This window comes from Porcisia hertigi, chromosome 31 (genome assembly GCF_017918235.1).
Source record: "Porcisia hertigi strain C119 chromosome 31, whole genome shotgun sequence".
NCBI lineage: Eukaryota > Euglenozoa > Kinetoplastea > Trypanosomatida > Trypanosomatidae > Porcisia > Porcisia hertigi.
Window position 1 is genome coordinate 68,322 of NC_090590.1, and position 12,420 is coordinate 80,741.

Consider the following 12,420-nt stretch of genomic DNA (forward strand, 5'->3'; position numbering starts at 1 on the left):
AAAATTACTTTCGTGCACTTTTTTTTTGGGGGGGGGTTACTCTCGCTGTGGTGCAGAGACAACAACAACCTATGTGCCTATGTGACCCCGTCATGGTGGGAGTGACCTCTCGTGTGACACAGATCGGTGTACGCCCATTTCTGGGGGGGAAGGTGAGCCCTGAGGAAGCCTCTCAAAATGGTGAAGTCCGTACAAAACACACCACCACCACCATCATCCCCCCCTCCCCCTTCACTCCCTGAGTGGGCACCTCATATTGGAGGATGGCTTTTGAGGGATGGGAGAGGAGGTGAGGAGGGGGCGCATCTCTTTTGCGGACAACGACGACGACCGCGTGGCTCCTAGCAGTGTGCGCATTCAGGGAACTCGATTCCGCGCGTGCAAAAGAAGAAAAGAGGTGTATTCAAGTGCAACCTCGGTGCCTCCTCCTCCTCCTCCCCCCCCCCCTTCCCACTCTCCTGCTGCCCTCTGTCGCGCCCATCCTTTCTCCGTCTTGTAGGCTTCTCTACATGTGAAGACGTGTACGGGCGCACACGAAATCGACACACAACAAAATAACAATAAAAACAACGGAAAGCGAATCACAACACATACACGCACACACACGACACTCTCTCCCTCTCGCACTCCCTTTCCAAAAAAAAAAACAACACGATCAGGCGACACTCACAAGAGCGCGGGCATCAGCTCAGAGTCGCCTTTACACCGCGCGAGTAGGAAGCGCAAAGGACAGCAGCGACACCGCGTCCAAGTCGTCCTCGTCGTGCTCCACCTCATCAGCCGTCATGTCCTCCAAGTTGTTAAAGATGGAGACGAGAGCTGTGATTACTTCGCGCTGCAGATCCTGCAGCGGCTGCAGTGCATAGCTGCCGAGCAGGGTATTGAGATCGGTCTCAAAGAGTAGCCTATTGGCGTGAGTCAGGCGCAGCACCCCGCACAGGGCCGACAGTTTTCGGCGAAATTCGAGCAGCACATAGCCGGCGATCTCGTCCACCTCTACGTAGCGCTCCTTCCCACCGTAGGAGAGCGAAAAGACGTGGAAGGTGCCCTCCTCGTCACTGAAAGTGGCGTAGTGGACTCGATGTGAGAAGAGCAGAAGTGACATCCAGAACTGCTTCGGCGACGCGATGGCGGTGGAGAAACTGGCGAGCAGCCGGTCGAAGATGAGGTTCAGCTGCACTGGGATAATAATGTCACCCTCCTGCCAGCGGAGGCAGCTTGGGGAGTGAATATCGGGTACAGCAGTGAGGTCGCTAAAGAGACCGAGGGCCATCTCCTTCGAGTTTGTGTAGGCGTTGCCCTCGCTCGTGACCTCCAGCGACTGCGCGACGAAGGCAACGTTTGTCATGACAGCGACCATCGACGCGAGCTTATCCAGCTGCTCCAGGAGCTTCTCGGCCTCAACAATGTTTCTGAACGGCATGAATTCTGCAAGCTCGAACTTGATGTGACTCTCCAGGTCAACAATCGCCATGAGCTTGTCGTAGTTCAGGTGTTTTTGCAGACACCACTGGCGCAGCGTCTGCACATTATCGCTGTGCCGCTGTTGTTCCACGCGAAACAGCAATGTGGCCTTCATCACTGCCACAATGTCACTGCGTAGCCCGCAGCATAACTCGCGCATCACATTCTCCGTCTCCTCCATCGCACGCGCAACGTTAAAGTGGAGCTGACGACCTTCGCTTGTGTTGATACTGAAGGGCGAAAGACTGCTCGTGACGGCGGCGGCGAGGATCATGAGAGACTCCAGCCCGGTGAGGAAGCCGAAAAAGACGAGCATCCCGGGCTGCGGGGAAACTGGGATGAGCTGCAGAATGCGGCCGATAAATGTGTACTGGTACTCGGGAATGTCTGTCATAGCCTCCGCCTGGGCTGCTTCCATGATCATGCGGCTCCATGACTCGTTCTGATGATTGTAGATCTCCTCAACACGCTCGCCGGCGAAGAGGGGATCCTTCGCGTCGAGGATGCAGCCGAGCTGCGTGAGCGTGTTCATGGATGACGCAATCGCCTCCGCTAGGGGCTGGCCGTGGCAGAGGCTGAAAATGGCCACGGGGTTGCTCACCACCTGAAGGCAATGCAACGAAAGCTCGTCGATGCGGGAGTTCTCAATCGGCGGCTGCGAGTAAGCGTGCAGGTCGGTTATTTGGGTGGCGGGGAAGAGACAGAAGTAGAAACCTTGCTGCACGCGTCCAATACGACCACGGCGCTGCGCCACGCTGCCGCGCGAGATCCACTGCGTCACTAGCGGTGGGTATTGAATAGAGGCCGGTGACTCCTTCGAAATCTTTGGCCGCTTCACCAGCACTAGATCAATGACGTGGACCACGTCTGGGAGTGTGATGGACACCTCAGCGATGTCTGTGGAGAGGTACACCTTCTGGCGGCCCGGTATGTGGCGCTTCATTGCCGCCTCGATTTCGCTCAAACTGACAGCGCTGTGCCACGGCACCGCGTCGACACGGTGTGACAGCTCTGTGCGGAGCCACGTGTTCATGGCCTCCACTTGTGCCCTGCCGGGGAGGAACACAAGAATGGAATGCATCGGGTTCGAACAGTTGTTGAGGAAAAGAATCAAATTCTGGGCCAGATAGAAATGTTTGTCCACGGTGCTCTTCTCCACAATACCCCGCGACACGAGCCGCGGAGGGGCCTGGTAATCTGTGCCGAGCAGAGTACAGGTCTCCTCTAGGAAAAAGTCATGGATCGGGTGCTCTGGCTCACTCTGTTTGTATGTGGCAACGCGGAGTCCGGCAAAGTACTCCTCCCAGTCCTCCGTGTTGAGGGTGGCACTCATGAGCACCAATTTGAAGTGGGCCGTCTTCTTGAGGAGCGCTAATCGCAGCAGTGCCACCGTGACCTCGAGGTCGGGCTGTCGCTCGTGGAACTCATCAAGCACAACGTGCGTGAACGGAAGCTCCGTCGGGTTTTGAAGGATGCGCAGAAGCAGCGTGTAGCTCGTCATGTACCACAAACGCGTCTGATCATCCCCCTTTTTGTCGCCGCGAATCCAGTAGCCAACGTCCTCGCCGACGCACTCGCGGCGGAGACCCGCCACGCGGTTGGCAATTGCAATCGTCGCGGTGCGACGCGGCTGTGTGCTGACCACCTTGGTGTCTGGTGACATCTCGAGCAGCGCCTTTGAGACGCCAGTGCTCTTGCCGCTGCCGGTGTCAGTGCAGATGAACACGACGTCGTGCTGGTCGATGAGATCGAGGATAACCGGCATGTCAAGGCGCTCTGCCACAACGTGGTTCAGCAGTAGCGTCTCCTGACGACTGTATTTACTGAAAAACTCTGCTTGTGACATCTGCATGGCTGCCTGCATCTCCTGCATCGTCTCGAAACGCTGCTTGTATTCGGCATCGGTGCGCATGGCCTCTTCATGCTGGCGCCGCGCCTCTTCCTGCTCCTTCTCAATGCGCTGCTGTGCGCGTGCGGCGCGGCCGTCGTCGCGACGGCGGCCACGCACCCTCCTCTGGGGCGGCGCGTCCACTTGAGCTGTGCTCACCGAGGGTGATACACCCGACTTCAGGCCTGGCCTCGTGGGCACATCTGTCGCCACTAACGTCGGTGGCTCTCCCGAAGGCTTTGTGGCGGCTCCCCGCGCATTTGCCTTCTTTGCAGGAAAAAGCTGAGAGAGCTTTCTGACGGCGTCATCCGACGGCTTCCGCTGCGGTGACTCTACGGGAGCCGCCTTGGAACGGGGCTTTGGGACGGCGCTGGACTCGGCGGCAGTGGCGGGTTCAGGTGGGGGCCGCGTTTCCGTCTTGAGAGCATCCTTTGGCTTCTCCTTTGGCGGCGCCGCCTGTGGAGGGTTTTTGGCGATATCCCTCGTGGATTCTTTTGCCGTGGCCTTTGGCGCGTCCCTCTTACCGAACTTTGCAGGCTCTTTGGCTGGTCCGCTGCGAGGCGCTTTGGCGAGTGGCGTGTCTACTGCCTTATCTGTTCCTTTTTCTGGAGGTGCAGTCGGTTTAGCCTTGGCGTCGCTCGAGGCAGCCGTTGCTGCAGAGATCTTTGTCTTCTTGGACTGGTTCAAGTACTCGACCGCGCCCCGCGAAGTCGGTGCCAATGCGGTCGCACTGGTTTTCTGCGCTAGCCACTGCAACACGTTACCGCCCTGCTTGCTGGTTGACCACTGTTCGTCTACCGGTGCGGGCGGAGCCTTTTTTGCCTCCGTCCTGTTTTGGGGGCCGCTGGTGGCAGCGGCGTCATCTCCATTCTCCTTGTCGCTGGCACGCTTAATTTGTGGGCCTGAGCGGCGAGGCATGTTGACTAAACACGCTGATGCAGTCCGTGCGATGAGGTAGGGAGACGGGTAGAAGAACGGCAGGTGCAGGCTCGAACAATGTACACAACACACACACACACAGCGACCACAAGAACGAATACGCGACTTTGTCTCGCACCACAATAATGATGCAGCTGCAAAAAAAAAGCGGTGCTCTTTTTGTACGCGTGTGTGTGTTGGGGGGGAGGGGGGGGGTGAAGACGGTCGCAGCTGATGGCAGTAGTAGCGCCTTACTCTTTACGTATGACGCCGCGACGGATTGGGGTGAGGAGGCACGGGTGGTGGTGATGGTGGTTACTCTAGGACTCGATGGGTTCAGAGAGGGAGAGAGGTGTAGGGGAGGGGGGATGACCGTTGCGATTTAGTCTGGAAACAGAGTGTTTGAAACTCTTTTACTGAACACGATGGAGGTGTGTGTGTGTGTGTTTGTGCGTGTGTGCGTGTAGTAGAGGTAAATCCGCGGACGAGAAAGAGAGAAAGGAGAAATAAGTCACACACTTCTTTTAAAGGAAGCGCTTGTGTCCATCCACACACGGTGATGAGGGATTACAACAAGAATTATTCCGAGGGCCTCCCTTCCCCCTATTCCCAAGCTTCATCACGGCTTCTTTGAAGCTCCACCGCTAGCGCTTTTCCCCGACCAGCTGTACATCATTTCAACAGTAAGTGGATGGAGTGGGACGTGTATGAAAGGGAAGAAGGAATGGGGGGCGAAGAAGCGGGCACCGAGGCGGACACACGTGCCTCCATCGCTCATGGGGCCGCCTCCTCGTCTCCCCAGAGAGATGTCGCATGGATAGCCTCTCCCAATCGGTACTGCGGAGCAAGTAGACGATGCAGATGACACCAATGGTGCACGTACACGAGCCCCATCAAACTGAGAAAGGGTGAATACTGGATTGTTGTTGTTCTGGCACCAGGAACAAAGTCAGGGAAAAAAGTGATAGATGGGGGAGAGAGCACAAAGCGACCCCACACAACTGTGGGTGGCCGACGATCTGTGGGAAGGGCCGCGAAAGTGAAAAATAAAAAACAGCATAGAGATGACGCTATGTGATGGAGGTTGAGCCGCGACGTGCATGTGCGCTGACGGGGCGGTGCGATGCGATAAGCGGCATGGCCTCCTCATCATAAGGCGCGATAAAGAGACCAAGAAAAGCAGGCAAGAAGAGGCGAACATCGCCAGCAGCAGAAGCGAGTGTCACAGCCGAGTTTTTCGAGGTGGAGGATTCCGCGCCGGTCATGCACTCTCGGACACCACAACCCCTTTTTTTCACCCTATCCCTTTTTCCTTTATACTCGATGCAGACAAGTCATCTGCTGGAGGTCAGCTATGTGGCGACGGGATCTGTGTGTGTGTGTGTGTGTGTGTGTGTGTGTGTGTGTACCCGCTTGCCAATCAATCAGATACAAACCATGTTGATTGAAGCTCCGCGTGCTCTCGCAGAATTTTTTGCGGTTCTCCGGGATACACCTCCCCCTGTCCTTGCGGTGCCCTATAATGGAGCGTGGCTGCGACACGCGCCACCTCACCTGAAGCACACCGTGCGCTGGCAGATTCAGAAGGGTGGAGGGAGGGAGAGAGAACAACCGTGGCGGCATACAGGTGCCCATCGAGGTGACAGCGCGGTAGCAGGCGTGGATGCGAAGACATCAGGGAAGGCGCTCTTGAGCGCTTGTCGAGAGAGGTGAGCCAGCGCAAGACTGAAACAGTGGCAGAGATCAACGTGAATTGCGTCGGTGTACGCGAGGAGGGGGGGGGGGGGCACCCGCCCAGAACAATCCGCGGAGGCCAAGGGCGGCAGTATTGAAGCCAGCGATGGCAGCGCGTGTCTTCGCGATGACACCTATTCTGTAGCGCACCACTGCGACGCGCACTTGATGGCGAGCCCAGCCCATTTATGGCATCACTGTTCAAGTATCGCTTAGTCTGGAAGACCAGCAACACGCCTTTACATCCCTGCCGGTGCGGATGAACCCTTGGCAAGGCCAAGCACCCGTCACGTAGGGGCATCAGAGCGATGTGCCCCTGACTACTAATGTGATGGGGTCGTTTTCTCCATGACGCTGCGTTGGTGCGACGGGCGACAGTGTACGTGATTGTGCCCCCCTCCCACCCCCCTCCCTCCCACACACACACACACACGCACACCCTCTCCCCCCACAGAACAGGTGGCGTGTCAAAGGGGACGGAGGGGCGGGGTATGCATCAGCGGACCCTCAGCGCCTAGCGGTGGGCGAGCCTGCGCCACATAGGGAGGGAGGGGGAGAGCGCATGCCATGGCTCCTAGTATAATGAGGGAGCAGCTGTGAAGGCAATCCGCGACGCGAGGGCGGCGAGAGTGGGAGGTGCAGAGCGTAACATCCTGTGGATCTAGCAGAGGGATCACCGTGGTGGGATGCACCTGTTTCCCTCCGCGTGCACGACTGCAAATGTGCTGCATGTGTCTGTTCACCCTTCCCGAGCGACTCGCTTTCGCGTTATAACTCAAGTCAGCTTTGAGGGGGATCGGCCAATAAAAAAACGTCTGACAAAGGGTTTGCCAGAGTTTTAATGGATTCTGCGCAGGTGAGTCGTCCTTCACCCTTACCCCCCGGAACTCGCCTCTCTGGGTACGTACCACCATCGCTGGTGGAATAAAAAAAGAAAATGATAAGTCGAGGAGACTCAAATATGTGCAAAAAAGTAGAACCATCCCCAGCGAAATGGAGGACACAGTCGCCGAGTTATACACTACCCTTTACGCACGGCATTGGGGGGGGGGGGGGCAGCGCCTCAGTCTTCCCTGTCTTCAGTGTAGTCCTCATCACTCACATCAAGACTCAAAGCCGTGCGATTTGCAGAGGTACTGGAGGGCCTCGGCTCCGTATGGGACAGCGGCTTTTCAGAGAAAGCAGTGCTCCATATGGGACTGGCAGCAGTTGAAAGCGCTGAGGAAGGCTGAGCAGAGATCCTCCTCTCCGCGGCAAATTCTCGAGCCCGTAGATACCCGTTCGGCCCCCTCAGGTACGGTTCCGCTTGCGCACTCGTCCGGGTGGCCAGATCCTGCGACTGCGTTTGACGGAGCTGATACGGTGTGTCTGCTTTTTGGAGAATCATGCAAGACGGCTCATCGCCGTTGTTGTTTTTTGTCCCTACGCCGCTCCTGCCGCGCCAATACTCCAGCAGGAGATAGAGAGCGCTCCCGTACACGAGACAATTCCAGAAGATTCTCTTTAGGATGTGCAGGCGCATGACCAACTCTGCGCGGGCCACCTCCGCTCGCGTGAAGCCGGTTGACATCGGATCGTAGTATTTTGCAGTGTAGGGACGATAGAAACTTCGCGTGGATGCGTTGGCGCAGGACTCACCGGTTCTGTGGTCCCACATGCCGGTGTGTGTGTGCGTGCTGCTATGACCTCCGCGCTCGTTGTAGCGCTCTTCGTAAATGTGGGCGCGCTTCCGAATCGACGCACCAGAGCTGTGAGAATCGGTGCGCGCGTCTCTGTAGGTTGCGATCCAACCGGTACCTGCCGCCTGTTCGTGGGTGCGGCTGCGCAGGGTATCGTAGGCGTCCTTCAGCTGCCGGTACTCGACAGCGCCGCCGCCAGCATCAGGGTGGAGAGACTTTGCCTTGACCACAAAAGCGTGTTTGATGTCTGCGGCTGAGTAGACGTGGCCGCCATCCAAACCGAGCGTGCGCAGGTTCGAGCAGCGCCGCAGTGGGGGCGCACGCATCGTGAATTACTTCTGCATGTAGGTGTGTGTGTGTGTGTGTGTGTGTGTGTTCTCTAGAAGCACGGCTACGCAGAAGCGGCATCGCTTATTGCACAGCGGCAAGTATGAGCTGGGGATTTGAAGTGAGGATGAGGATGAGGAGGGGGGGGAAGGTAGCTCTGGGCAACTTCTGCGTAAGCACGCGCGTGCCTTCGACTGATAGGAGTTGCTCATTAGACATGCGCAGGAGTGCTACAGTGATGCACTCGAGTGTAGGTCAAGGAGTACTCGTCTTCTCGGAGGGTAGAAAAGTGGATAAGCAACAGGCGGGAGAGGGGGAGAGGAGAAGTTGCCGCTGTCAATGAGAAACATTTATGCGACCAATACTTTATTATTATTATTATGATCGGAAAGGGAGAGGGGAGTAGCGACTACCCCACAGGAGGACACATACAAGGGCAATGAAGATGGGCAAACATGCGCAAACGGTGAGGGGCCGCCTGCGACGTGCCCCTTTTTAAATCATAAGTGGTACACACAAAAAAAAGGGGGTCATTCAAGGAGCGAGAGTGAGGTGTGCCACACAAGAGAGCAGATAGCCGTAGGAGAATCACAGTGGAAAGAGGGAAGGGGGGAGAGGGAGTGTGGTCGGGCGCGTGGTCACGCACGCTGAAGAATTCTGTCACCTGTGCGTGGGGCGAGAGTCTGTAGTTGCGCAGGACGAAAAAAATTCCCCATTGCAGTGGGCGAGGGTATTGATACCACACAGACAAACAAGGGAAAGCAGAGAAGTGCTGCAACAGGGTGGGGAAGAGGCATCATTGGACGAGTCTGAGATAACGAGGAGGAAAAGCAGACAGAGACGACTCATGATAACGACAGTCGCCTCTACCTCCACCTCGGTATCGCTCCCAACGCCACGTACTGTGAAAAAAAAGAGCCGCACACACCTTCGCTCCTCCCTAACTATCCCCCCTCCCCTCTTGAGCGGCCCATTCCTCCCGAAAGTGTGTTCCAACCACCACACCAGCACACAGACCATAAATTTTATGCCAAAAAGAGGAGTGTGCGTGTGTGTTAATATATATGTCTCCGAAAGAGAAAAACAGTCACGCGTGCGCGTGTGCCATAAGGTGATCTGTGCATCGAAACTGAAGCATGCGATCCGGTAGATGAAGTCGGGTGAAGAGGGTGGTGGTGGGGGCGGAGGGCCTAGAGAGGCCTAGACACCAGTCGGCTTCGAGGTCGTTTCGCTTGGGCCCTCGTTTAGCATCACCTCGCTGTGTAATGCATTACTTCGATCAGCGCAGATGTCTTCGCGGTATTCTTTCAGCACTGAGACGAAGGCACCAATTTTCGGATGTTTGAGAAGCGCTTGCAGATGCGCGTGGTGTTCGCGGAGGCTCACCTCGAGAGCCATCGTGTCTGCACCGAAGCAATCCACAAGAGACTCCTCATATTCTGTCTCGTAGACAGCCCGAGAAAGGGTTCGCTGCAGGGCACTGCGGCGCAGAAAAGGGATGGCACTCTCGCTGAGGTGCTGCGCTTTGAGAACAACATCGTCGTCGCCGTTGGTGAGCGCGCCATCAAACCAAACAGTGAAGCCGTATCGCGTTGTGTGCACATTCTTCACAAAGAGTCGCACCCGATGCAGCACCATGTCCGACTTGAATAAGGCAATGGTGCAAAGCTTTGGCGGCACCGTGATGCAGGGGCCAAGGAACGGCATCAACTGCAGCTCCCCGCCGACATCTGGTGTCCAGTCTTCAGTGAGGTATACCGCCATCGTCAGGCGACGCTTGTTTGGCCTACCAGGGTTGTCGTAGTGCCACGGGAACGCCCCACCTTCGTTCATCTGCAGTTTCAGTGTCACGGAGTTCGAGGCCAGGTCAGCCGTGCCACATGGCTGCAGATCCTCGCAGCAGTTTACACGGTCTCGCAGCAGCTCAACCAGCTCCCCAAACTGGCCCTCAAAGAGAGCATTGAAGAGCGGGAGTTGATGTCGAATCGCTGCGTTGTGGAGATCGCACTCGTAGATGTTCGGCTTTGTGAGTTTAACCGGCCCGCCTGCTGTGAGAAACTCGACGCCATTTGGAGCCTTCCCGCCGTCAATGTCATGGAAGCAGCGCTTCACTTCGCGCAGGAGTTCCTTCGCCACTTCCACCGGGAACGGCTGATTCTCGAGGACAAGGTATCCATCCAGGTCCAGCTGCTCGCAGCGCTCTCGGGTCAGCAGCCGCCTAATGGTGTCGGCCAGATTGAAATCGAGCGACATGATGGCTGTAGAGCCGAGAAGTGTTGAGGGGGGGGGGGAGAGAGAGGGCGAGTGACTCCATAACGCAGCAGCAGCAGCCCAGCGGTAATGCAACATAGAACAGGTCATGCCTTTGTTATGGCCTGTTGCAATGTTCAAGTAGGATCCTTACACAAAAAGTATCAAGAAGGCACACAGGCTGGTGCACCGATATTCACGGGGCCGCAGGTACACGTTGTGGCGTATACAACACAGTTGCCTCTCCTGCCCCTCCCCTCCCCCATTCGCAGGGGCCTCACTCCGATTCGCTTTTTTTTGACGAGAGCAGGCGATAGTGCAGGAGAGCGGCGCTGCTCTCTCCCTTCTCCCCCCTCTCTCCGGGGATGAGCACTGTAAAGATTGGTGACTTTTTTCCTCAAAAACAAACGGTCACACAGTGAAGAAGCGTGAGAGGAAGGCGCTGGGTAGGTTGGGAAGTATACGGACAAACACAATGGGGCACGGGAGAGCACTCACATGTACTGGTGCCGTGGCCACAACCCCATACCACCACCACCACCACCACGTCCTCAGTCTGCTAGGGGACCCACCTTACCCGTGGCGCTCGTGTGTGTTTCGGCCTTGTGGCGGTTGTGGGCGGATACCTCCCTCAGACGCCGCTCCCGCGCTACCCACTCCAGCACCGCCCCCACCATCTCCGCAACGGTGTACACACCGCCCACAACAGCGCACAAGTTCACCACAAAATGACCCCTGGTGTCGTACTGCACGGCACATTTCATAGAAAATGGCGACCGTTTATACGCAAAGTACAGCCCCGGTGGTCTTCCCTGGCCGTTGTTCCGCAGCGTGGAGTGAAAGGCGGTGTACTGGTAGCCAAAGCGGTCGTCCTTGTCAGAGCGCTCTACTGCAGTTGGGATGAGCTGCAAAAAGAACTGATAAAAGTATGGGCTTGGCAGATTTTGGGAAAGCGTGAGGCCGGACAGCGGCTCCAGAGTCTGACGGCGGACCTGGGGAACACCCCAGTCTTTGTACGCGTTGCCAGCGGAGAAGTGGTGGATCCGAAAGTCAGGCCGGTACTTTTTCATGTCGCTCGGCTTGTAGTTCTTCAACATGATATTCAACGAGGAAGGCATGGCTGCGATGGGGGAGGTTCCGATGACAAGGCAACCCTGGTCCACCTCTAGCAACGCCTCACCAGGAATGTAGACATCGGACGACTTCGAAACATACGAGCCGTAAGGGACGTGGGAGAGCACCACTTTTGTATTTCGCTCCGCCTCCTGGTTTCGCACCGATAGAGACACTGCCTCGGTAGAAATGCGGTGGCATGGCATGTAAGGTAAGCTGATGGAGAAGTGCAGCGTTTCTAGTTCGCGCTGCTTGTCCGCATCGAGGGCATTCTTGAAGGCTGACGGTGTGATGTGGCAACTCGTGTGCCCGTTCAAGTAGCCGTATATTTCACCCACGAAGAGGATCACCAAAATTACAGTTGTTGCGATGCTCATGGCGACCCCGTGCGAGGTGGCGGGCGTCAGATGGCTTTCGCTGTCTCGCACCACTCGGAAGAGGTCACACCTACGAAGAAGGCGCATGTTTCGTTTCTACAGGTGGAAGGATGAGGGATACAGAGAGGACTGCAGTGCGTGGTGGACACACACACAAAAAAAAAGCATGGAGTGTATACTGACGTCACGGAGCGAAAGTAGCGGGTGCGGCTGTCGCACACAGGGGGGGGGGGGGCAGCCAGTGTTGATGTGTGTGTGGAAGCGGCGGCTGATTTTGACCCAAGAGACTGGCGGGAGATGATGAAGCGTAGCTGACGCCGACCACACAGAGGGCACCCTGTCGCCATGGCACAAGGAGAACAAAAAAAAAAGGGGAGATGATATGAGTGAATCACCACCATTACCAGGGTGTGCGGAGGGTGGGGGGGGGGGAATCCCTTAAATCTTCTCGTGCTGACTCCTGACGGCTACACGGCACGACGCTCTTTATCTGAGATCCTCAGTTCGCGTGTCCACCTCACTCTCGACACAGTTAATCTCACGGCATACTCTGTATTTAGTAAAAGAGGGAAGGCTGTTCAAAGACGACGCAGAAAGTTCATAATGGACCCCAAACGCGCTCACGTGTCAGGGTACAACCAAAAGGGTGGGCAGCAGGTGAGGGGCGAGA

General features: G+C 56.6%; 4 protein-coding genes across 4 annotated transcripts; all 4 read right to left on the minus strand.

Annotated features, from left to right (window-relative positions):
* Positions 1 to 700: 700 nt before the first annotated feature.
* On the minus strand, positions 701 to 4,270 carry JKF63_03765 (uncharacterized protein; the record flags this gene model as incomplete). The annotated part of the gene is made up of 1 exon (XM_067899763.1): positions 701 to 4,270. One exon carries the CDS (start codon positions 4,268 to 4,270, stop codon positions 701 to 703), a length of 3,570 nt encoding a protein of 1,189 aa, XP_067754969.1.
* A 2,797-nt stretch (positions 4,271 to 7,067) lies between these two features.
* On the minus strand, positions 7,068 to 8,009 carry JKF63_03766 (uncharacterized protein; the record flags this gene model as incomplete). The annotated part of the gene is made up of 1 exon (XM_067899764.1): positions 7,068 to 8,009. The coding sequence occupies one exon, from the start codon at positions 8,007 to 8,009 to the stop codon at positions 7,068 to 7,070; it is 942 nt and encodes a 313-aa protein (XP_067754970.1).
* Positions 8,010 to 9,210: 1,201 nt separating this feature from the next.
* JKF63_03767 (uncharacterized protein) lies at positions 9,211 to 10,263 on the minus strand (the record flags this gene model as incomplete). Its single annotated transcript, XM_067899765.1, has 1 exon — positions 9,211 to 10,263. The coding sequence occupies one exon, from the start codon at positions 10,261 to 10,263 to the stop codon at positions 9,211 to 9,213; it is 1,053 nt and encodes a 350-aa protein (XP_067754971.1).
* A 548-nt stretch (positions 10,264 to 10,811) lies between these two features.
* On the minus strand, positions 10,812 to 11,837 carry JKF63_03768 (uncharacterized protein; the record flags this gene model as incomplete). The annotated part of the gene is made up of 1 exon (XM_067899766.1): positions 10,812 to 11,837. The coding sequence occupies one exon, from the start codon at positions 11,835 to 11,837 to the stop codon at positions 10,812 to 10,814; it is 1,026 nt and encodes a 341-aa protein (XP_067754972.1).
* Between the last annotated feature and the right edge of the window lie 583 nt (positions 11,838 to 12,420).